The 26,244-nt window shown below is 35.4% G+C and overlaps 1 protein-coding gene across 5 annotated transcripts; it reads right to left on the bottom strand.

The window, feature by feature from the left end:
• Nucleotides 1–3,799: 3,799 nt before the first annotated feature.
• On the bottom strand, nt 3,800–20,600 carry LOC112039864 (protein arginine methyltransferase NDUFAF7 homolog, mitochondrial). Of its 5 annotated transcripts, none has more exons than XM_065770733.1 (15): nt 20,520–20,600; nt 20,405–20,445; nt 20,216–20,327; nt 17,101–17,183; nt 15,616–15,681; nt 15,062–15,178; nt 13,633–13,733; nt 12,475–12,629; nt 11,679–11,719; nt 10,414–10,502; nt 6,984–7,161; nt 6,790–6,906; nt 5,925–5,969; nt 5,236–5,364; nt 3,800–4,479 (listed from the first exon to the last, which is right to left on the bottom strand). In XM_065770733.1, the coding sequence occupies exons 1-15, from the start codon at nt 20,563–20,565 to the stop codon at nt 4,345–4,347; spliced, it is 1,455 nt and encodes a 484-aa protein (XP_065626805.1). In that variant the 5' UTR covers nt 20,566–20,600; the 3' UTR covers nt 3,800–4,344. The 5 variants fall into 5 exon arrangements, with proteins under 5 accessions (XP_065626805.1, XP_023928540.1, XP_065626806.1 ...); XM_024072772.2 differs by having other exon boundaries at nt 12,475–12,593; XM_065770734.1 differs by lacking the exon at nt 15,062–15,178.
• Nucleotides 20,601–26,244: the final 5,644 nt, after the last annotated feature.

The following is a 26,244-nucleotide window of genomic DNA, read 5'->3' as shown; positions in this document are numbered from 1 at the left end:
TTCATGGCTTGACGGATTTTTGTGTCAATTCTTTTGTTTTTGTTTTCTTTTTTTTTTTTTTTTTTGGTTTTAGGATCGATTTAATTATGTGTAACGGCTCCGAAGTATTAAGAAAATTTTTGGTATATAATCTATGTTGAATAATGGCTCATAGTTTATGCCAAATTAAAGGTCTCTTTATTAGGATTTTTTTTTTTATAGCAAAATATGCAATAAGTTGCCGGCTGATAGGTATTTGATGAATCATGAATAATTTTTTATAAATTGACGGTCGTACTTCATTCTCATTACTGAATATCTATGAAAATGGAACATTTCTACCATGATAGAAGATGCTTCATTTGAAACGATACATGTTATAATTAATTGTACACTACTTATTCTAATTATAAAGTCAAATGTTTTGTGATTTATACAAAAGGAATTGCTACCTCCTTCCCTTGTCCCCATAGCTTCTGAATCCTCGTATCAACGCTTGTGAACTTGTGAGCTGTGTCATGTTGGAGTTGGCTCATGTTTGGTTTTGTTCTAACTGGCCCAATGAGACACTAAAATCATGGGTATGAAATATATATTCATTGTTGTGACTCTAATTTCTCTCAGGAATAAAGTTATGGACACAATATTTTTACCATGAAAAACCTAGTCCTTAGGTGCAAGTTTGAAAGTGACACTCCACTAAATAAATCTGTAGAGTAAATGACAAAGAGACGAAGAGATGGGAGGGTTTTTCTAGGAAGTTGGGAGAAATTAAACTATATAGGAGGGTGTTAGGAACCAATAAGTAGAACTCACCCTTTAAAATTGGCTTGCAAAGAGATAGTGCCTAAGAGCTTATAAATACATGGTTAAGTTTACACTTAGGGTGTATTTGTTTGGAAGTGAAATAGGGCAGGTGGAAAACTTTGGAGAGAAAATGGGAAGGAAAAATTTTTTGGAGTATGTTTGGTTGGGTGGAGACTGGGAATGAAGGAAAATAAATTATGGGGTCCAGGTGTTTTCTCCCCGAGCCCACCAAAAAATTTTAAAATGGAGAGAAAACTAAAGGAAGAAAATGGGGCTGCTTAATGGACAAAAATGCCATTGTGCACTTGCACGTGAGTTTTGTCCATACATTGCTCTTTTCACTTTTTTTTTTCTTTCCTCCTAGATGTTGCCCTTTTTTTTCCTTTCTCCTGGACATTGCCTCCTCTTTTTTTTCTTTTTTTCTTCTTTTCTTTTTTCTTTTGATTTAAGTGTACGTTGCTCTTTTTTCTTTTTTCTTTTTTTTTTCTTTTTCTTTCTTGTGTTTTTTTTTTTTTTTTTTTTTTTTTTTTTTTTTTTTTTTTTTTTTTTTTTTTTGGTTGTTTGTCACTTTTTTTTGTTTTACTTGGACATCATTTTTAACAAGGATACATGAGTAAATTTATACAAACTCATTTTTTCTATCCCTCCACTTTTTCACTCCCAACCAAACAAAAATGAAGGAATTTAAAATCTTTCCTATTCTCCCACTTTTTTTATCCTTCCACCATTTTCTATCCTCCCACTTTTTCACTGCTCCAACCAAACGGACTCTTAATTCATATGGGATACTAGGATTATAACAGAGGGCATATTATTTAAATTCATGTAACTCATTATGGGTGCCTTTTATGTTAAAGGGTTGAGGCCTATTTTGCTATACTCAGGCCCCTTCTGTGGTGTGTTGGAGAGTTAGGCTTGGCCTGCTATTCTAGCAAGACCTTGCTAAGGGCCAGTTTGTGCACAAGCCCAACATCCCAAGAGTAAAGACAACGAATATTGACAAAGATAACAACAAATATTGACAAAGATATTTATATTAATTGGCAAGTTTAGTACACTTTTTGCAAATTTAAAAGCAAATGTCTTATAGCAGAAATGTTAGCTATAGCAGATAAGTTGGTTACAACAAAAAGGTCAGTCAACGAGATAACTAGTATAGTTAACACAGCAAGAAGTTAAAAAATACAACAGAGTGTAAGAATGCTATAGCAGAATGTAAAATGATGGATCTTCTCATAAGAAGTGAACCAAAAAGGAACCTGAACCCCAACTTGAACAACCTTACTATTGGGTTATACCATCAAGGTTGTGCATTCTGGGGAATGGGCCTGGATAGCTACTTGTTGCTGCTTTTGGGATTTTAGAGAGTGGTTTTCTTAAGAGAAATGGAAAAGATAACCTATTGATGCATGTCTTTTTGCCGTGTTTTCTCTCTTTCCTTTTTACTTCACCTTTTCCTTTCTCTCTATTGTTTCTGTTTTCAATTCTCACTATTTTCTAGCCTTGGTTGCTATCCTCCCTTTACGTTACAACTACTATTTATATTTATACTAGGCTATCCCTATGGGATTTCTCCCTTTTACCCTTATGGCTCACCAACCATTTTTGTTTGTTTACACAGCCACCACCAACTCTAGGCATGCCTAGTACCTTCTCTCCCTTCCACTACCCATTCCATGACAAGTTCCAATTCGTTTGGTTCTGTCATGAGCCCTTCCCTCTCCCTTGGACAGATAAGGCTATGGGTCTCTCACTACCTACATCCCTGGCATGCATCAAGTGGTCCCAGCCACTTACTACCTATTTTGGGCAATGATGTCATCCTAACAAAGCATCTCCCAAAAGAGGTCCTAGTTGGAAACCTAAAATAGGGCCCACCTCCCATGCATTAGCTGGGTACAAGTTAGTGGTGCTCCGGCCATAGCATGGTTGCTCCACTACTCTATTTCTTTTTGTTTTCTTTCTTTCCCATGCTATTTCTACTGTTCATCTTTGTTTCATTCTGCTCTGTGTCCCTTTTGCCCATGCTAATCCTTTATGTAAGGATGGCATGGGCTTCCCGGGTTTACCATACTTTTGTCTCTTCACGAGCTCGTGGGCCTGACTACGACCATTTCCTGCCAAGTTGGCCTATTGCCTTGTTTCCTTCTTTCTTTCTTTCCGGGCTTTTACAGCCCGATATTTCTACTTTGTTTCACTTTTGTCCTTTCTTGGGCATGCGGGCTTGCCCGTTGTTACTTCCTACTAGGCTAGTCCATATGGCCTTATCTCTTTCTTTCTTTCTTTACGAACATTTGTGGCCTATTCGCTGTTGCCATTGCTTATCAATCTCTTTCCTTCATTTCCTCTTTGCTCGTTATTGGGTTTTTCTGCTGTTAGGCCCATTTCCCTCTCTTTTGTGTGTGTATTTGTTTGTTTATATATATATATATATATATTATTAAAAAAAAAAAAAACTAGCAACAGTATTTAATAAAAATGCAGCACATAAAATGAAAAAAAAAAAAAAAAAAGTGAACAGGGAAACAAATGGGTATATTATGAATTTGAACAAAAAAATTGGTGACTCAAATACAATTATATAGGCTAAGTTATTTCTTTTGTTATATTTCAGGTTACTATCATAATTATGTTATTTTAACATATGTTATAAGAAAAAAACCAACTAATTTAAACATGTAATATATATATATATATTGACTTCTATTATTATAATTTAAAATGATTTTATTTTATTTTATGTAAAATCTAATATACATATGCAAATATTATATATGACAATACCTAATTAAGATACGTTACTTTCGTAAAATTGTTTCTTTTTTTTTTTTCTTTTTTTTTTATAAGCGTAAAATTGTTTCTAGTGCTAAAACAAATGTCACTTGGCTATTAAATCTGGTCTCATAAGTCATATCTCCTGCATGCAGGCAGACCTTCACACCACACAACGACAAATGCAAAAATAAAACCACAGAGAGAGAGAGAGAGAGAGAGAGAGAGAGAGAGATCCCTGTAAAGTGTAAAATGTAGCTTATATATCATAAACTGCATAAATAGACATGGAACTCCTGCTGAGCAAGCTTTATGAACGACAAAGGTTGGACCAAAAACAAATCTTAAAATGTATATAACTTTCAGAGTAAACCTATGCATAAGCCAAGTGCCCAACCTCTGCATATCTTGGTTCTCATCCGATTCTCAAACAAAAAATATATCTTGTTTCTCATCATGTGCATGCAATGCATATATCAATTCCCCTTGACTGATGTGTTTATTCTCTACAATGAAAAGCAACTCCTCTATGCAGCTTTCACCACTTGCACGAATAATGCACAGTCCATCCGTCGTCCAAAAAGTAATTTGTGAATCATATCCAATCCAACTATAGACACCCTCTTGTACTCAAACAAAGAGAACTCCATCGTGCAGAGCCTAAATCATTTCTTGGATGCCAACAGAGCTCTTAATTTACAAAACAAACCTCCTTTCAAAGGATACAATGTAGACTGCCTAAGCACTGCCAAATATCAAGAATTTATTGTAGAGTTAACCAACCATCTATTTAATGTTATGTGTTGGAACACTCAGATAAAATTTAGTGTTCTTAAAGTCATCAAGAAGTGGGTTGTATCCATCCCTCGTTCTCGTCTTCGTTGGCAATCCAAACTCCTCCATGAATGAAGAAGTATCAAGCTACACCAAATCCAAAATAATTGAGCAAAACATTAGCAATTAGCTATGAAATTTTACACCGATATGAATTCAGAAATGCAGACATGGCAGAAAATGTCACAAAAATTGTTAGCTAGATAAGCATCAAGGCTGATTTTATCACAAGAGTAAGGACATTTCCAGAAAACAAATGCAACTGTTTCACTCTGCAGTTGGTTATACTAGCGTATCTTTGCTAACAAATTCTATGATAATATAAGGTAAAACGAAGTAGCTGATATTATTAGTGGATGCCTTCCAGAAATGTTGGCTACGCAGGTATCTTTTGCCTTATATAATGGATATATTTTCAATTGATTATGGCATATACCCACATTACACATTCAATCATAGACCTTCATCTATCAGGACTGAGAAATTTTCTCAATGATTTTTAAAAATAAAAACAAACAGTAAATAATCTCCTCATGCATTTAGAAGAAAAATAGCAAAAAAGATGGATGGGATTAACACTTTAGAACAAGTGTCATTCCTGCCAGGGTTCCTAAACAATGTCAATCATGGCACCATATCCACATCGCCGTATTGAGATTTAGCGTGGCAAAGAAGGGCAAAGTATAGTAAATAAAATGATTCTCCTTTAGAAAAAGACATCATTTCCCACATATTTCTTAAAACAAGCCAGCCAAACAAAATATAATTTTCTCCATGTGAATATTTATCTTGTAGTGTGGTTGTAAGAAATGTAACACTAGAATTTAAGAGAATCAAACTTACTGTAATTGTTCGCCTCTTCTTCCCTTGCTTGGATGAGTTATCTTTGTGCATTTTTAACTGTCCAGAACAGTAATGGTCAATACGTTCCAAAAGCCAAAAGTCTGTGGGGAAAAAAATGTCTGCATCACCCTGCAATAGATACAACTTTAACTCAATTAATTGGATTTTCTTAATATTTGAAACCTAGGTATGTATAAAGACCAGAGATGAATCTGCGGGAAAATATGTTAGAGTGACTTTAAAATAAAAAATGAAAAGAAAACAAGAAGAAAGATTGCAATTTAGCAGTTTTTATTTCGATGAAGCTGTTGACATATAAATAAGTTTATCATCAACTAGACCCTTATTGTTTTTTGATAGGTACCATAAGTCATGTTACCAGAATTTTTAAATGGTTCTAGCTCTCCAGATTTACTTGGACATTACTTATTAACTGTCACTACTAGATTCATCCATGTAAATTTTCAGATCTTGTCCAAACTTACAGGATTCTACCTAGTCAAAGAAAAATTTTGGCACTCATCAGAAGCAGTATATTTGTGGTCATTTATGGCATTCCATACAAACGACACTTAAAAGTAGAAATAAGAGAAAAGGAAAGAAAAATAATAGCATTAACATACCTTTGCATCCAAATAACTTAAGTAGAAATAAGAGAAAAGGAAAGAAAAATAATAGCATTAACATACCTTTGCATCCAAATAACTGCCATAATCCAAGCTGCTGCCATTTTTCTGCAGATCCAAAATTAAACAAGGCCAGACTAAAATTATTGAGTGGCATTCAATGTATTTGTTATACTCTAAAGAAGCAAGCCGTGAGCCTGTGATGACAACAAAATATGAAAGCAGGAATTTCCAACAGTTATTTTCTACTTTCAGGTTCAAGGGGGAAAATGAGAACTCCCTAACATTGTAATTTTGATGTCCCATAAACGAATGGAGCTATTAATTCCAAATATTATTTTAGCATGAAAAATGACGCAGCAGTTGCTAGATTATCCTTCATTACTTTTTGGTTCTTGCTCAACGGATATCCTTGATTACTTAACAATGTGAATGTATTATTGTTTCACTGTTTTTCTAGTTCAATGTTAAGGTAATTAAGCTTAATAAATGGTCTTTTCATCAATATGAATATGGAATCTTAATTCTTGAACTCACTGAATACTGATTTATTATAGTCATATGTACTGACATGAATGGAAAAACCCAGCTCCTTCTCTTTTTCAAGCAATATGTAAGACTGACAGATATAGCTGGCTTACACATTGGCATATGTAACATGAGCAGATAGATGGGTAAAGCCTTCAGTTCACAGCAAATATAAACAAATTCTTTACACCTTTCATATTTAGCGACAAACCACATATATTAGCACCTGTTCCAATGATGTAACACCTATAAAGTTGCACCAACCAATGCAGTACACATCCCACACCCACCCACCCTCCCACACACACACAGAGAGATAATATAAGCACAACTAAACCTTAAGAACATTACAACAAAGCATGAGCCTTGCATAATAGTTACCATAAGAAAGAGAACGTACCTTGGTAGAAACCAATGGAGCTCTCTCACCCGGTATCCTCACATCAGGTAGGTAACTAAAGTCTGAAGCAATTAAAGACATCTTCGGTAACACCCCATGCAAAACCTCTAGCAGTCTCTGCAATTATGAAAATAGTATTTCTGTCAGAAGTAGAATATATTGAAGAAAAGAGAACTACGAAACATTTCTCTTACCAGGCAACCAGTCGGTAGCCAACATCTTCGAGGTTTAGGAAAAACTTTAGACCAAATGCTTCTGGCCATTGACACTGAACCACTTTGGTTGCTATGATCTTTTTCCCAGTCCATGATCTCAACACAACGTGTTATTAGGGAGTCTTGTAATGGCTTAAACAACTCAGAGTGTGTTTCCCTATTAAAGGAAGAAACCAGGATCAGTGTGGAGATACAAGATGTCCCACAGCTAGAAGAAAAGAGGACATGCAAGACTGGACATGACTTTCAGTTGTTAAGCAAACAAAATTGTCAAATACCCTTCCAGCTGCTTTTATGGATAAGAGATAATTGACTCAACAAAACAATTCTAGCGTCCTTAGTTGACTAGATTGCATGGCAAGTCACAACCAGGATCACACGCTTGACTTCTGAGGCAAAAGCTGCAGATATATTTTATTACTCAATTCCAAAACACTTTATTAGCTGTAACTATTAAACTAGAAGGCGGAGGAGGCATTATAAAACCTCAAAATTCTAACCCACTTCCTAGAATATTAGAGTTAATTCATCACAATCATCAGTAGTATTTACACATCTAAAATGCTTATTAAAAGATGGGATAGCTCTACAAATTGTCCCAAAAAAAAAAAAAAAAAAAAGAGCCAAAACTAAAGCTTTAGCAAAGAACTTCTCTTTCCACAAGAGAGGTACGTTTGAGAAGAGCCTCAATGCTACATTCATTGCACTCATTCCAAAGAAGGAACGGGGGAGAGATGTAAAGGATTTCAAACTTATTAGCATAGAAGTCAGTGGCTACAAAATCCTAGCAGAAGTTCTCCAACAGATTCAAGAATGTGATGGATGAGTTGTTAATTTGTTATTGAACACTCATAAAGAGTGTAAGTTTGATACTTATCAAAAAAAAAAGAGTGGTAAGTTTGAGAAAAGCCTGAATGCTACATTTATCACACTCATTCAAAAGAAGGTAGGGGGTGAGAGATGAAAAGGATGTCAAAACTATTAGCCTAGTAGTTTGTGGCTACAAAGCTCTAGCAGAAGTCCTCTCCAACAGATTCAAAAATGTGAGGGGTGAGTTGTCATCCAACACTCATATGCTTTCATTCATGGAAGGAAAATCTTAGATTTTGTCCTCACTGCAAACAAATGCTTAGATAGTAGATTGAAGAAGGGCATCCAAGGAGTGTCATGTAAGTTTAACTTGAAAAAGGCATATGACCATCTAAACTAGATGTTTCTCTTGTATTTGTTGAGGAGTTGTGGCTTTGGAGGCAGAATTTTATTGCTGTGTGTATCCACAATCCGGTTCTTAGTGTTGGTGAATGCACTCCCAGTGGCTTCTGTGCAAGCACAAAGGGGCCTACACCAAGGCAATCCCTGATTCCCTCTCTTTTTGTTTTTGTCATGGGGGTTCTAACTTCTAAGTAGGCTGATTTCCAAGGCAGTGGATGGGTTTTATTTTTTATTTTTAATTATTATTATCAGGCTTCTCTATAAACATGGAAAATAATGCTCGAACAAAGATCTCTCATCTTTTACAGTAGATGATACACTCATCCTTTGTGATACAGAGGCTAACTAGATTTCGGTTTTTGCATTGTGCCCAATTGTATTTTGAAGCTATGTCTAAGTTGAAAATAAACTTGGAGAAGTCAAAGGTAGTCCAAGTGGGTGATGTTAATTGATGAGTTGGCTTGTATTCTTGGTTGTAAGGTGGCTCATCTTCCACTTAAGTATTTGGGTTTACTTCTCAGTGCAGGTTTCAAACTAAAATCAATTTCAGATGGAATTCTAAAGAGGTTGGAAAAAATAAAGAGGATGGAAAATGCTTGGCAGGATGGAAGAAGATTTACCAAACAAAGGGAGCAAGGCTTACCCTTATCAAGAGTATGCTTTCTAGTCTCCCACTTATTATATGTCTCTATTTCCTTTAGCCATTAAAGTGGCTTATAGGGTAGAAAACATCCAAAGAGATTTTCTATGGGGTAGAATGGGGGATGAGTTTAAATTTTATTTAGTCAACTGTAATTCTGTTTGTACGCCTATCCAATTTGGTGGTTTGGGGATTAGGAGGTAACCATTATGGTTGTGGTGGTATATAGTGGAGCAAGATTCCCTGTAAAGAAGAGTTATAGAAAATAAGCATGTAATTAATGCGGTGGATGATACTTGAATAGGGAGGGGTCCTTATGGCATGAGCTTATGGAATTGGACTAATTTGTAAATTACATTCGTTTTGAGTGGGGCAATGGAACCAGGGTCAGAAAAATCTTTGGTGTAGTGAAGACGTCTTTAAGCATAGGTACCCAAAGCTATTTCTAATAGCTACAAACAGAGATGCAATGGTGGCAGGTTATATGGATGTCTCCACAGGCAACAATAAATGGAATCCATCTTTTCTTCGTGCAATACAAGATTGTGAATAGAGTGCACAGATTCCTTCTTGAATGATTTGTATGCTGTGACAATCAAAATGAGAGAAAAGCATAGGATGATATGGTCCCTTTCTAAGAAATAAGGATTTACAGTAAACACTTATTATAAAATTTTTGAGTATAGGGGGCGATGCAAATTTCCCTTGGAAAGCAATATGGCAAGTCAGAGCTCTGTACCTTGTAGTTTTCTTTGCTTGGACAGCAACCAAGGGTAGAATTAATAGTGGATAACATGAGAAAACAGGGTATAATAATTACTGATTGTGAAGTAGCTAGAGATTTATGGTTGCTTGTTTGGCATTTATTCAGGGTGAGCTGGATGATGCCAAGGACGGTGCTTGAGCTATTGTCTTGTTGATCAGGTTGTTTTGGAAAAGAAATCAAGGTTGGACTATGGAGGGCTATTCTAATGTGTTTGATGAGGAGCATTTGGAAAGAAAAGAGCAATAGCACTTTTGACCATGAACTCTCAATGGTAAAGCTAGGCTTCTGTCTTGCAGTCTTACATGCATGGCAGTTGGATGCTAATCCGTCGACTTCTTCAAATTTGTTAGATTTCAAATGTGTAGTAGGGTTGCACCCCTTTGTGCTCTTTAATGAAGTTATGGTTATCTATTAAAAAAAATTGGCAAAGACTATCCTGGGATTCTACAAAAAAAAATGATGTTCAGTTAAATGACCTTCCTTTTATCTGTGGTAATTTATACTGTCCTAGTTATATGTATTTAGGGCTACAGGTCTATATCTTTGCTATATGTTCAAGACGGAAACAGTACAATGTACATGCCTACACATTCACGTAAAACATTAAGTAGTTAAAAACCATTTGAACATGAATTCTCAAGCAAGAAACTCTACTGGATCTCTTTGTATACTGAGTTTGAGTTGCAAGACAATGCAATTCAGTACCATGGCAACACATGAAACACAGTAATACAGAAGTTGAAACAAAGCATTTTAGAGATTTTCTTGGCACCTGCACACTTTATGCCTACCTATCATGTTTCTTCCCAACCCATACTTCCATCCACGGAGAAACTTGATTTTCTGAATAGATGAGATCATGTGGAAGATTATCAAGAACCTGTAAGGACTAAATGAATAAGTTTGCTCATGGGACAAATCTGATCAACAATGTCTACCTTTATTAAATATAAAAGCATGAAAAGCCACAGCCTGAACCCCACATCAGGGGCAGTGCCTCTACACATCCACACATGCACACACACCAGAGAGAGAGAAGAGATATCCTAATGATAAACAATTTCATCAATGGGGCAAGATAACATAATGTCAAGAGAATTAGGTGTATGGTTTAGATGTCCTTCGTGATATTGCTTCAACTCTCTAAAAGTGATTGCGTGCTTCACATTTCTTCAACCCAAACCAGCATTTTGCAGTGGGGGACAATCGATTTCCCTCTTTAAAGTTGACTGGAGAAGCTCAATTCGGCTGGATACAGATAGGCATCAGTCATATTGTGCAAATCAGGGGGAGTCAAGACCATGTTGGTTGGCTTGGGTGTAGCTGGTACACTTGTTTAAGGCCAGTGGTTCTAATTTTAGCTTGCATAGCAAACAGATGGAATGTCAGTGTAAATGGACATATGGTACCTGCACTAAACTGATTCAAAATAAACAAGTGCAATTTTGGATCTAGGAAATGGAAACAAGTGGCCAGAGCTTGGTTTCCCTAGCTGCAACTAGAGTCGGTTCTTTCAACAAGGTTTCAAGGTAAAGTGCATGGTGCTGTTCTTGCTGGGGCACTTGAGCAAGATGGCTCTAATGTATTATGGCAGAGGGGCACATTTACCAGAGAAGAAGGTTAATTGGCATGACTATATTAGAGTAAAGGTTGGAGATTGTTATAGTTGAGACATGGAAAATATTCATCTAACCAAAATGTTTGGTTGTAGCCAGTTAATTGTGTTTATCAACTTAGAATTCTTTGGGAATTTACTCTATAGCTACAATAACAATATGAAGTGGTGAAGAAGATTTGGGTGTCAAAATGTCCCCCTTGATATTGCTTCAAATTAAAAAAATAAAAATAAAAAATAAAATAAATAAAATAAAATAAAAATTATCACCTACTTCACATGTAAGCATGAAGCATTAATACATGATAAAACAAAACCATTTGCCAGGAATAAATGAATTATGTTTATCAACTTTGGATACTTCAGAATTTACTCTAATGACTCTAATAGCAACACTTTGTCACCTCGAAGAAACTGATGCAAATCAAATATGGATCATACCTCAAGCATTATTACCCAACATGGTTGTTGGTCCACATCCCCTGTTAATAAAGGGAAATTAGCTTTAATATCTAAATTCATGATAGATATGGAAAGAACTGCACATTTTGAAGAAAAATATACACATGAAGCATATAGAAGAACTGGTAACTGTGCAATTGCAGGAGACTGCTCAGCAAGGGGGATTTGTTTAATTGATGAGTCTTTTGCTTGTTTAAGCAGTAGTGCGATTTTAATTTGTGATTTCATGTCTGTGCTTCTAAGAGGAGGTGTGCCTGTATGCTTTTGGAACCTTGTGGATGCATATGCATCTTGAACTGCTATATTCTAGATGTTCTTTTGACAAAGAAAATTTAATAAGTGCTCACATCTACCATGAGAAAGACTACTGACAGAAATTAATCTATGTTTATGAAACAAAAAATAATTGGAATTTTTTTTTTTTTTTGGCTTACAAGGTTTTTTTTTTTTTTTTTGGGTTTTTTTGGGAGAAAGGGGGGGGGGGTGTTTAGGAAGGGGGATTTGAACCCAGCTTCTCTTCCATGGGAGAACTAGGTGGTGCCATGGAGCCACAAGGCTCTTGGCAGTCTTTGAAGTGGGATGGCCAAGCTTAAGTCATAAGAAATCTAACACACATGATAATGTGAGAAATAGAAAGGCCAGGGTAAATATACCAATTATTTTGATAATGATATAATATGTTGATTACTTCTTTGAACTTTAAGTAAACAAATAGTGCAAACTCAGTCCTATCAGAAGCATTGACAGTAAGGTAAAATATGCAAAGACAACTTACCCCATCCACTCCGGTCAGCAGCATCACGGCATTCTACTCTAAACTTTGACAAGTGAGTACGAACTTCTCCAACAGTTTGTCTTTGTATCTCGGCCAGTGAAGGACTGATTTCCACCGATCTGCAGTTACACATGTGATTGAAGTCACTACTAAATCTACAAGATAAAACAAGAGTACAAGGATAAATGTATAGAATGGAGGGAGAAAGAAGAGAGCAGAGTGGAGAGGGGAAGGTGTAGCTAGAAATACAAACATAGGTAACATTAAGAGATTACAGGTATATCACTGGCTTGATTAGGTGAATCCAAATTGAACTAGCTCCCACATGCATGCTCATTATTACAAAATATTAGAGTATATCAAAATTGTAACTGAATAATCTCAAATTTAAATACTCATAAATTTTGAATGTGATAAAAGAGAGGGTTTAGGTGCATGGGCCTGATGACACTGGACAATCAAAACTTGATGCAACATGAAAATTAAAGAGCATAAACAATAAAAATCACCAAGGAGTTAGTACCTAGGGTTACTTGGAATCAGCACCAAGAGAAATAGAAAACCCAGGAGTCACAGCACCTAGGGTTGGCAGAATCAACACAAGACTGTTGGAAAAAATCCATGAGAAATTCTTATTAATCAAGGAAGCTGTAAATTGTCTCCATAGGAGTACATTGCTGTGCTTGTATACACTACTAAAACTAATCCCTAATTCTGGTTGACTTAGAAAGGCCTAATGGGTGGGCTGCAGCTTGGGTAGGCCTGCCTAGGTTCAAATCTTGACTTAGGGAGAGAAAAAAGAAGAAGCAAGACTTGTAGACAAAAGCAAAATTACCCCAGAATCAACTCCTATCCGCACAGAATTATTGCCTGAGAATTTAATCTTGCTACATAACTGGTATCACTAATACAAAACAACTTAGAATTTAAATATGCATCTTTTAGATTTTGAAAAAAATAGAGGATCAATAGGAAATCAATCACATTCCAAACCAAAAGCTTCCTTTCTAAATTTCTGAAATTTTATGAAGACTAAAACATTGTCTGGAGAAAACACGTAGAGGACATGTATCATGATGATGGCATGTATAAACTTATTGTTTGCATCTAAAGAGCTAATTTATTGATGGTATAAAGAACTATGGTCAAAGCACATACATGTAAGTCATATTGTTGTAAACTCTGGTTGGCGCATTCAACATTATGTAGTCCAGTATGCCCTTTGCGCAGGTTCCTGATCCACCACCAATTTCATATATCTGAGTGCACATTATAAAAGAATGGAATCAACTTTCAGACTTAATGTATCAAACAAGAAGATAAATGCAAAAACAAAGAAAATGGGAGGAACCATTTAATGGATGATGATTTCCAACATGAAAAAAGAATGTGACTAAAAATTTTTAAAATGTTAATGAAAATAAGGTGATGCAAACAAGAAGAAATTATGAAAGGGAGGAGCTATTTTCTCCATGTGCTGTCACCCCAATCCATTCCATATATATATATATATATATATAAGCGTTTACAAAAAATGGATTAGAATATTCTGATGGTGACAGCTAGAATAGGGACACCTCACCAATGGTTTCTTCATTCTCTCTCTACCAATAGATCCAAAATCTGGAAAGATGGTTACAGAAACAAAAAGAAGTTTAAACAGAAGCATACTGTTTATGTTATTGACTAATAACTAAAGTTCTTCACAATTATTATTATGTTTCTCAATCCTTTGGGGTTCAATAGGCCTTACCAGAGAGCATTTTTTATCATATGCTTGACTGTAGGAATTGGTTAGGTAACCACTCTTCAGACATCTAGAATTTGGTCTAGCTATGCTTGATGTGGTCCATATGGAAGGAACGTAACCGGCATACATTTGAGGGTGTGGATAGTATGGGTAACCAATTATTGGCCAATTTGTCAATTCTACTGTTTGATTGGTCTCATGCTTGGGATTTTATGAATTGTGATTCCATTATGAGGTTTAGAGTCTTCGTCTTGTACAAAATCTTTGTAATTTTTAAATCTTTTTTGTATTCTTTGTACATATAGTAGTTATTAAAATAAAAAAATTATTCCAACTTATCAAAAAAAAGAGGGGGAAAATTACACTTTACCTTTTTAAACTATATCCCCTTTTTCACTTACCCCCTAAACTATGAGAATGCACACTTAACCCTAAACTATTACCCATGTAACACTTTGCACCCCATGCCATGGTAATAGTTTAGGAAAATAACTGTGCATTCCCATAATTTAGGGGCGTAAGTGTAGAAGGAATATAGTTTAGGGGAATAAAGTGTAATTTTTCCAAAAAACAAATTTGTTGGTAACAACTAACTAAGTGGTCCACAAATATGCTACCATGCAGGACAGTAATATGTGGAGAGACATAACATATCCAAAACTGAGGCTAAGAATATAGAAGAGATGGCATCTACCTTTTCATTTTAAAAGGCAAATATCTGATATTGTCACCAAAGTATAGGTTATGACTAAAACTGAACTCCTTGTTTCTGAATATAAGACTATAGACCTATGCATCTATGGCAAAGCCCCTCCAGCAGCAAAACTATTAGCTTACCTCCAATCCTCTATTGCTACAGTCATGCTGGCTAGGCAGCATTGAAGACCTTGCTTCACTTAGCATGCCCCTCACACCCGTCTCATCAAGCATCATAGAAATAATAATGAGCAAGTGCTGCAGTTAGGTGATAATTTCTGGCCTATAGAAACAAGCTGATACGTACACAAAATGGCTATCAAAGAAAGTAACCTTTAAAGGCATCATTAAACACCCATGCAGTTCTTAATATTTTGGTGGGGCATAAACAGTTGCATCCTATAGAACAGATACGTAATCTAGAAATAAAGCTTTCTTTCCAAATATTGTAGAATGATCTCAAAATATGAATTTTGAAATAGATACTGAATTTCAAATCAAAATAAAAAGTAATAAGAATATAATGTAACAATATGTCCAAAGTCTAAGTTGATTTGTCTTGTATTTTCTGGGTTTGCTCTATGTTCTTCGTGCATAGAGTAGCCATTCGTATATATAACATTCTTACTTATCCAAAAAAAAAAAAGTCTGAGTTGATTTGTGCAGTGGAAGATTATGAACAAAAGGGAGCTTACTTTTAGTGGAACTGAAAGATTAGCAGTCCGCATTATGGATTCAGCAATTCCATGTGCATACCAAGGCTACAAGAAAGAAAGAGTTCATAACATAACTTAGTAAAAATCAAATACATATACCTAAAAGGTCTAGAAAACAAAAATAGTTCCTTATCCCTAATATGGACAGATCTTGGTTTAATAGATATAAAGCACAATGAAAGATTTCATTCATTAGTGACCACTTTAAAGCATAGCAAATATGTAAATGCCAATCAAATAATCATGTTCCAGGTTTTACTCCCATGATTGCACCAAACCCAACCATATAAATACAGAATTCCCTGAAACTCAGCCAGACATCACCATTTAAATACTGTGATTCATTACGGAACCATGTTAGGTAACTCCAACCAACATAACGAAGAATGTGGATTTTTATGGTGTTTAAACTTTAAAGTCAGTTACTTCCTCTAAGATAATGGTGGGTAACATTGTAGAGTTTATATAAAGCAAATAGTTAGAAATAATAGTGTTGTTTTTAGGACTGGATTTTTTCCCATTCAATATATCTTATTTTATATTCCTCATCGTAATGATGTTATTTGGATGGCTATCCCTCATTGTTTGATGTGGTGCATTTGGTAGGAGAGAAACCACTGGTGTTTTGAAGATTCTGAAAGGGCTATAGCTAATTTAAAACTTTTCATCTTTAAAACTCTATCGGATTGGATGTCTATCAAAGGAAGTCATTCTATTTTTTTGGTCTATGATTTGATGGATGCTTTTAATTTATGTATTTGATTATTTTGTTCCCCTGCTGTATACTTCCTGTATACTTAGGTGACTCATTATTATGTCTTTGAATAAAATTTTCCTTACTTATCAAAATATATATATATATATATATATCTTATTTTATATTCCTTGAGGCTCTCTTAATATTATCCTTTACATGCAAAAAATATTATTTCACTTCTAAAACCGTGGTTAATTAGATTGGCATGTGAAGGAACACCACTCATTTTTCCCTACTGTCATCTATTTGTAAGTTTAAAAAGTTTTGTGTCCCAGACTCCCCTCACTGCTCCCAAGGAATTAATCACTCATAAGGTATTCTATAAGGAGCTGTAATATTAAGTGATCCAATCAGAAAAATAAAATAAAATTAAAATTAAAAAAAATAATAAATAAATAAATAAGCAGCATAAAAAAAAGATTGAGTTCCCAGACCCAGCGTGCAGGTCTTTTTTTGTCTTTTGTACCTCCGCACAATAGGAATTGCTGAAAAGATAAGAAACTAACTAGTTGAAGAATATAGATTGGGATAAATTTGTTTGGCAATTATTAAGGAAATAATGTTAGACAAGAAAATAATTATCTCCTTAATCCTCATTGATAACAGAGAAATGAAAATGAGAAGAGATTTGACACCCAATTTTCATATGGGTTTGGATTTCTCTATGCTGTCACACACACGCACACAGAGAGAGAGAGAGAGATAACCTTAAAAAGTTCCACCGGAGTAAACCATGCTATGTCATTCTGCTTGTATATATTATCCAAGTACTTCATATAAGCTTTCCTACCTGAAGTGGAGAGGAGAACTTAGGTCTAATCTAAAAGAAGGGTTTAAGAAGAAACTCCAGCAACAAACAAGATTAAAGCAAAGAAAAAGATAATAGGATTGAAGCTCGAACAATCAAATATCAATTTCTAGTCTCAAAGAGTTCAAGAAATATTCAACTCTGAAATTTCTTGAAATAGATAAGAAAATGGAGTCTACAATATCAGAAATTTCATGAAATAGATAAGAAACTGGTGTCTACAATGACTCAAAAGAGGCTATGTATAATAGCCTTTAGTAACCCAATGCCATCCAATAAAAGTTTAAGGCCAAGATCATAATTCTATTGCCACATCAAAATATTTTTCTTTTTTTAATAAGTAATGAAGTTTTATTGATGATCACAAAGAAGTACAAAAGTCTCAAAAGGAAAATATAAGGAAAACTTGAAACTCTAAAATAGAAGAACACTTTGTAAAACCCCAAACCTGGGACCAATCAAAAAGAGTACAGGCAAACCAAGATTTCAATTTATCCAATGAGCTCTCCATGTCTTCAAAAGTATGTCTATTCTGCCCCTTCCAAACAAGTCACATCAAACAAGCCAGCACCATGTTCCAAATATCTAAACCATACTTACCAAACCAATTTCTCCAGCTAAATAAGAAAGAAATGACATTCCCTAGCAAAACCCACCAAATCCCAAGCATTTGAAACAGAACTCCCCACAAAGCAAAAGTGATGTCACAATGGATTAAAAGGTGATCCATTGATTCCCTATTGCTTCGGCACATACAACACCAATTAACCAATGGCAGACCCCACTTAGTAAGATTATCCAAACTGAGGATCTTACGCAGTGCTACTGTCCACAAAAAGAATAACACCTTCTTGGGAACCTTAACAAACCAAATACCTTGCCAAGGGAAAGGAGCTAAAGTGGCACCCCGGATCTCCTTGTGAAAGGATTGGATATCAAAAATCCCATTCCCCTTAGGCTCCGTTTGAGAGTTCATAAGGGAATGAAATGAAATGGAATGGAATGGAATGATCATAAGAAAATAGAAAGGAATGGAATGGAATGGAATGTATTTAAGTAAAGAAAAGGAATGGAATGAAATGGAATTAAGTAACCTTGATTGGATGTTTTAAAATGAATAAATGAAAATGGATGGAATGTAAGTAATCTTGTTTGGGAGCAACGTGAAGAAAATGGAATGAAATCATTTTATGAAAAAATTACCATTAGATCCCTGTTTTAAAATAAAAGGTTAAATATATAGGGGTAGTTGAGAGTTTTAGTAAAAAAATCATTAAATTTAATTCCATTCCCTAAAATTTGAGATTTTAAGGGAATAGAGAGAAATGAGTGTTCCCTTCTACCCATTCCATTTCCTCTCACTTAAACTCCCAAACAAGAGAATGGGCTTTCCATTCCCTCCATTAAAACTCCCAAACAAGAGAAGGGAAGAATATTCTAAAATTATTCTTTTCATTCCTTTCCATTCCATTCCATTCCCTCCTCCCAAACAAGACCTTAAGGACTCCATTTCATCTTATCCACCCCTCACTCCCAAGAACCAGAAAATACATAAGATTGAAGAAGGATAGAATATCATCCAACTTCCAATCATGAAAGTTCCTGTGAAATCTCAGGTTCCAACTCCTTGCTTCCCCAATCTATTGAGAGCCCAACACATCGTAAACGAAAACATCCTTGTCCATTGTACACTCAAACAAATTAGGAAATAATGATTTCAGAGGGAGTTCCCTAGCCCAACAATCATGCTGAAACTGAATATGATTCCCCTCTCCAACAACAAAGACCACATGCAATGATAATCTGTTCAAACCTCTACTCAGCCAGAAATTGCACCCATGAGTACCTCCTAATGGAAAACTGCATGCCCAAACCGCAGTAACCAATTACCAAGCAAAGCTTAATTAAAATGCACAAACCTAATAATCCTCAAACCCCCAGTTTCAGCGGGTGAACAAACCTTGTCCCAAGCCATCAAGGAATATTTAAACTCCTCCCTTGAAGCTCCCTATAAGAAATTCCTCTGAATCTTTTCCAATCTATCAGCTACAAACTTGGGAATGGTGAATAAGGACAAAAAGTAAGTGGGAAGACTAGAGAGAACAAACTTTAGTAAAGTAAGCCTAACCTTAATTCGCCACTTCACCATAATTCTTACACATGCAAACTCAATCCACAATAAAAATTTTCCCTTTAACCATAGTAGCTGTCCATATATAGAATGCTAATTTTCTAGGTGCCTTTATAAAAAATAAATAATAATTAAAGAAACTTTATTGAATCCAATAGAATAACACGCAGTACACAAGGTGTGTACTGAGGTGGCTACAGCAACAAGAAAAAGTAACAAAGTAGAATCAAGATGACATGGTAAAACTACAACTCCGTTGTCGTCATTTCCAAACCTTCAAACACACTATAATTTAATTATGCTCCGTCCAAGGAGTTCAGATAAGGCCCAAAGGTGCAGCACTCCAATAGCACCCTTTCCATATTTACAAAAAAACTCCCTTTCCAACACACCAACAAATCTAGAAGTCTGGGAGGAAGTACACATATAAGACTATTAGTATTACCTTCCATCAGCGTAAATTATTAAAAGTAAGAATTTGACACCCAAGGGCCAAGGCAGCAGTCCATGAACATGAACTGTAGCATAAGCAGGAGTTTAACCTTCCAAATGCTCTTCGAGGGAAATGTACATCCCCAGTATAAATTACCTAATAAAACAACTTCACCTCAAATATCCCAACCAAACCAATGGGCCTAAAATCTATTACATCTGATCTGAAGCTCCTACATGTTTTTTAGGGATAAGAGCAACGAATGTTACATTTAAGCTTCTCTCAGCAGAATAAGAATAGTAGTGTTCTCAGTACTTGCACCTTGCCACCACCTTCCCCAAAAAGAGAAATTGGATTCTAGCTAGAGCTTACATATAATATAATATAAACATTTAAGGTTTTTTGGTTCATGAAATCAGCAAAACCCAGATAAAATAAAGAAAAAAGTACCTTGGAGGTTATTGAAGCTAATGGTTTTGTGAAGCACACCAACAGAGGCGGATCTTTGAGAGAAGTAGCCATGTGTGGGGTGGTAAAGGGCGGAATGTATGAAGTCCCGAACCTATCCCAAAACCACATTTCTTTTCTAAGAAGAAACCCATTTTATTAATAAAATTAAAAATAAGAGAGTGGGCTTACGAGGATGGGTTTGTCTGGCACAATATGCGTGGAGAAGAGAGCTTCAATCAAGAAATGGAAGCAGCGTCAGATCAAAAGAAACGAAGAATGAGAGAGTTTGTGAGGGAATGTTTACCTTTGCCTTTGCTAGTGTGGAGGAAGAGCAGAGTGCGAGCCGACATTTCTAATTTCTTCGCTTACAGTTATTAATAAATATTGTTAGAGATATATATTAGACATATATTAGCCCAATGTAATAGGCGCAAGCCCAGTTCTACTTGTACTAGTAGTCTAGGGTTTAGTCGCCTATATATGCTCATATTAGGGTTCATTATAACACAAGGTTATTGTACTACACTCCTACACAATAAAGATATAGCCCTTAAGGGATTCCTCCGTGGATGTAGGCCGTCAAGGCTGAACCACGTAACCCTCGTGTTCTTGATGTTCCTATTCTATGCTTCCTCTTCCACATCCACTCTAGCATACACAACATGGTATAACACATTGCGTTTGATAATATTCTCCATTTAACATGGTATCAGAGCTAATATTCAACAAATATCATGCGGAGAAAGTCAAATTTCCCAGAAAAAAGTGTTGGGAAATGTTAGCGAATGTTGTTGGCATTAATTAAGAATTTATTTTTAAAAAGTTTTGATATATTTTTATGAAAAATGAAAAAAGTTGTAAAAATTTTTTTTTTTCTTATAAATTTTTTTTTAATTAGATTGTTAACTAATGTCTATGACACTTATTAACATGACCCAAAAATATTTGTTAAGTCCAAAACTTGAAAGGAAGGCCTAAATAAAAGTTAGGGATACAAATTTTTTTTTTTTTTTTAAAGGTTCGTTATGTTGAAAACTCAAAACAAGTGAAGAGAAGACAAGTACATGTCTCAATTAGTCAAGTTTTCAAGTAATACACACGAGGAAAAAGCATCAAAAAGGAGTTTTAAGCCTTTTATACCTTCTTTTCATAACCTAAACTCGACCTATGTTACAACCTACAAAAAAGACATCCTTGAACTTTTACTAGGTTTAGGCACACCTTTAGCTTTTGCTATATTTTCTCTTTAGATAAAGGGAAAAAAAAAAAAAATATATATATATATATACACTGCATAAATCACTACCGCTACTATCTATAGGAAAGATACTGCATAAATCACTTTGTCCATTCCTCTAAGCTATCTCCACAAGACTCGTCGTGGATCTCAAGCTAGATGTCCAATATAGCAAATCAAAAAAAAAAAAAAAAAAAAGATGTCCAATATAGCCTCTCTTTTGATGTGTTCAAAGGGGACTCCATTTTTGTGATTGAGAAAATTCTTAAGTAGTCTCAGCCAAGCCAATAAGAGGACACCATGGTGATAAAGATGAATTACATCACTATTCATGCCATGTCAGTTGAATAAGCATTGTTGCTCCAAACGTCTGTTAGTCCCTGTCAGGGATGGAACCAGGATTCAAACCTGAGGGGGGCAAGGCTTAAAACAATTTTTTTTTTTATGAAAATAAAAACTAACATTTATTTCATATTCAACAAAATACTACATATAAAATAAGTGTTTCTTAAACATTTTAACACATTTATCAAAATGGAACTTGACGCTATTTCAGAGGAGATCCAAAAATATTATATTTAAGGGCAAATCTTAATTTTTCAAATTACATATGTATACCAGTTTTTTTTTTTTTAATTTTTTTTATTTAATTGGGGGCTATTAGGACCAAAATTTAAAATTTCAACATATATATATACTAGTTTTTTTTTTTTTTGGGTGGGGGTGGTTTTGTTTGGGGGGGAGAGGGGGGCCTGCCCTACTATAGGTCCGCCCCTGGTCCCTGTGGACACAACCGGAAGTCGCCACCTAGTTTTTGCAATGGTCTAGGAACCTATGTATAGCTTTCTCTTGAAGAATGAGCATTGATCTTACTACTAGAGATATGGGTTCGAAGTTAAGGTATGGTCTTGGAAAGGTGTTAGACACCCAAAACCGCACAACCCTAAGGTTGGCTTTCCCTCATTGTGTCTTGTGTCTTAACCCTTTTAAATGTATATTCAATGTTGTATCTATACTCACACACACGCTAGCATTCATCTAACGATCAGCATGGTATCAAACATCCCTAACCATACATCTATCATGCTTGTCAAATCAACCTAACATTCATCTAGCATAGCGTGACATAGACCCTAGCATGATACTATCATACATGTTATCCATCTAACATTCATCTAGCATACTTCTCATCACACCATATTACATCATTCAAGGCAGTAACATGTGAACACTAAATCAAGGCAATAACACAAGCATAAAAGGATCCAAGCAAACATGTGATTAAGCATAACTTTTCTGAACAAACATGTTCAAATCTATCATTAAACAAAATCATATTCAAAGATACATGTTCATATGAATGATTGACTTACCTCACTTACCTTGTAGTAGCTCAGCACCTATGGCATTCATGCATGGACATGTGAATGCGTGTTCATGGTATCAAAATAATAAAACACTAGATGAACCTTAATCTAAACATGTGAAAAGCAAACCAATAAACAAGCATGTGAAACAAAAGCTCAAAAGCATGAATATATATATATATATAAAGGAACTAAAACAGAAGCATATTATGCAAGGAAACAAGAAACAAAATTAGAAAAATTAGGTTTGGGGTTTTTAGGCAAGATCATGTGCACGTATGATCAAGCCTGTGTGCACATAATCAAGCCTACGTATGTAGCCAAGATTATGCACATGTGGGTTTCAGCCCAGAAACCCTAGCAACATAGCAAACAAAGCAAAACTTCAAAACACTAAATCTAACATCCTAATGTGCTTTTAAAACATAAAACTACATAAACCTAAGCTATATAAACTTATTAAAATACAAAACAAACAAAGAAACAAGATAAACAATAAAATTAAAACAGAAAAAAAGAGAAAAGAGTTTAGAACTCAATATCGCAAAACAAAAACTCCTAGGCTTGATTTTTTTATCATTTTCCCTTAGTCAAATCTATTCACAATCAATAAAAATGTGATTAGTAGTCTTAAACTCAAAGATCAAGGCTAGAAAATGTCATAATCAAAACAAAATTGACTTGAGGATTTTTTGTAAAAAACTCCCTCTTTGATTCACTATTTCTAGTGAATCTTAGTGTTTTCCTGTAAGATTTCTGTGTGTCTTTGAAAAGGTATCATGTATGGCTATTTATATTAAGAAAATAGGGGTTTGGAACGACTCCTAGACAATGTGGGATTCGTTCCAAACCTTAGCATTAATGTAGAAAACTTGCATTTTTATGTTTTTGGAACCCTTCATGCACGTGCAAGATCGGGCTTGCATACTCATTCAGCATGGCTACACAAGCAGGCTAATTCCTGTGTGCTTATACTGAGGGTTTCCTTGGTTTAATTTTCCAAAAATAGATCTATTTGCTCATTAAAATTTATATTTTTCATATTAACATTTCTCAAGTCAATTTAACATTTGATTTGGCCTTAAATGAACCTTGGGTCTTAGAATTTTAGCATCATTAGGGAACAGGGGCCCTAGTTGTAAGGGGTACAAAATGTGGCATCTACAGATGCTCCTCTTTTGATTTGTGAGATTTGCTAACAGAATTAAAAGAATAAGAGACAAAACATTTTGTTTCAACATACAGCTCAAGCCCAACCCACACACACGACACACATCACACATACATGGGGCAGGGTGCAACTCTGAAGAGTTGCATGGGATTTGTATGTCCAAACCCACCTTTATTGCTCGGGAAACGAGCAACAACAGATTCACTATCTCATAACCTATTTTGCCAATTGTAAGCAAAAGGTGAGTGACTCCTAAAGTCACTAAAAAAGAAAAACAAACAAGGCCAATGGCAGCAACCATCAACCAAACAAACAAAGGTGCACTTACAAGCTTAAAATGATATATATTTGTGGTGTCCATCTGGGGTTCTTGCCTCAAACTTTTCTGGGTGGCTTGCACCTTTGGGTAATACTTGTCCTCTCTATCTCCATCTCTACCTGTTCTGAAAAGGCTCTTGCCTCAGGGTGACCTTGGTCTCTATCTCTACCTCTTCCACTGTGCCTACATATTCAACTCCTTCAGGATATGTGCAAAAGTTCTGTATGATGTGCTTGCATGTTCAATTCCCTCAAGATATGTGCACAAGTTCTGTATGATATGCTTGCATGTTAATTCTCTCGAGATATGTGCACAAGTTCTGTGTTGTATAGGATCTGTGCCTGCACATTCAATTCCCTCTAGATATGTGCATAAGTTCTGTGGTATTCCTTTCTGATTTGCATGGGGGTTCGTGCCTACGTGTTCAATTCTCGTAGGATATGTGCACGAATTCCATATTCTGATTTGCTTGACTATATTTTCTTGGATGAAATATCCACTGGGGATGCTAGAGGACTCACTAGGGAGTATAATTCTATTGAGAAGTATTTTGGTGATGATTCTGACCTCCAACGAAGTCTTGATAGTGTAGGGCCCACTAAAGGGTAGCTTACTGGGGATCTTTCCTCCACTAAGGAATAATTATCTTCTTCTTTCTTATGACTCACTAAGGATTGATGTTAACTCCACCCTCGAGGGGTTTTTACCAAACTCTACTTGGGAAATTTTATTTTGCAACTCTCGAAGAGGCTGCTTTTGCGTCTTAGACCCATGGGGGAGTCCTCTTATGATACTAAGATTCACTTGGGGACTTGGTTGATGATCCTGGCTCATGATTATTTCTGATCCACTGAGGGATGTTTTTTATGCTTTCTATCTATTGGGGATATTTTGAGAGTTTCAATCCATTAGAGATGCTTTTGATGCTTTCGATCCACTAAGTATGCTTTTTAGGGTCTTTATGTTCTTGTCTATTAAGGGCATTCCTATCATTTTTGGATGAATTTTTTTAATTTTCTTTTACATTTCTGACCTCCTGCAAACTCTTTGGGGGTATTTGGATTTGTTTTATGCTAAACTACACGTAGTTTAATGGGGAGGCCTAACTACATGTGGTTTAGCCATTAGGTATGTTCTCCCTGTAGACACCACATTTTGTACCCTTTACAACTCGGGCCTCCATTCCCCAATAATGCCCAAACTCTAAGGACCAAGACCAGTTTAGAACCCAATCAGATATTAAAATGACTTGAGAAGTGTTAAAATGGAAAATATAACCTTTTAAATGAGCAAAAATCTATTTTTGGAAATTAAATGACCAAAGTGGCCCCCGGCTTGCGTAGTGAGTCGCGGCCTACGTACGCAAGCTGAAGTATGCGTAGACAAGCACATTCTTGCGTACGAAACTAGGGTTTTAGAAGTATAAGAAATGCAAGTTTTTAGCAATAATGGCTGAGATTTGGAACGAATCCCACATCATCTGGGATCTATTCCAAACCCCATTTTTTCAACTGTAAAAAGCCTTACATGGTACATTTTCAAAATACACAGAAATCCCATATGAAAAACTTAAGATTCACTAGAAAATAGTGAATCAAAAGATAGTTTTTCATAAAACACCCTCAAGTCATTTTTATTTGATTGGCACCTTTTCTGGCCCTAATCCTTTGAGTTTAAGATTGCTAATCACTATTTTATTGAATTGTGATAGATTTGACTAAGGGGAACGGTAAAAAATCAAGCCTAGGAGCTTTTGATTTAAGGTATCCTTTTAAACTTTTCCTTTTCTTTTTTGCCTTTAATCTTTATTTTAATCTGTGTTTTGTTTAGTTTATGTTTACACATGTTTGTTTAGGTTAGTTTTAGGTATTCTTTATGTCTTTAAGCATGTTAGGTTGTTAGGTTTTACGTTTTATGTTTTGTTTGGCTTCTACT

This window comes from Quercus suber, unplaced genomic scaffold (genome assembly GCF_002906115.3).
Source record: "Quercus suber isolate HL8 unplaced genomic scaffold, Cork oak 2.0 scaffold_35, whole genome shotgun sequence".
Lineage (NCBI taxonomy): Eukaryota > Viridiplantae > Streptophyta > Magnoliopsida > Fagales > Fagaceae > Quercus > Quercus suber.
Note: the sequence above shows the minus strand (reverse complement) of the source record. Positions and strands in the feature narration are given on the sequence as shown.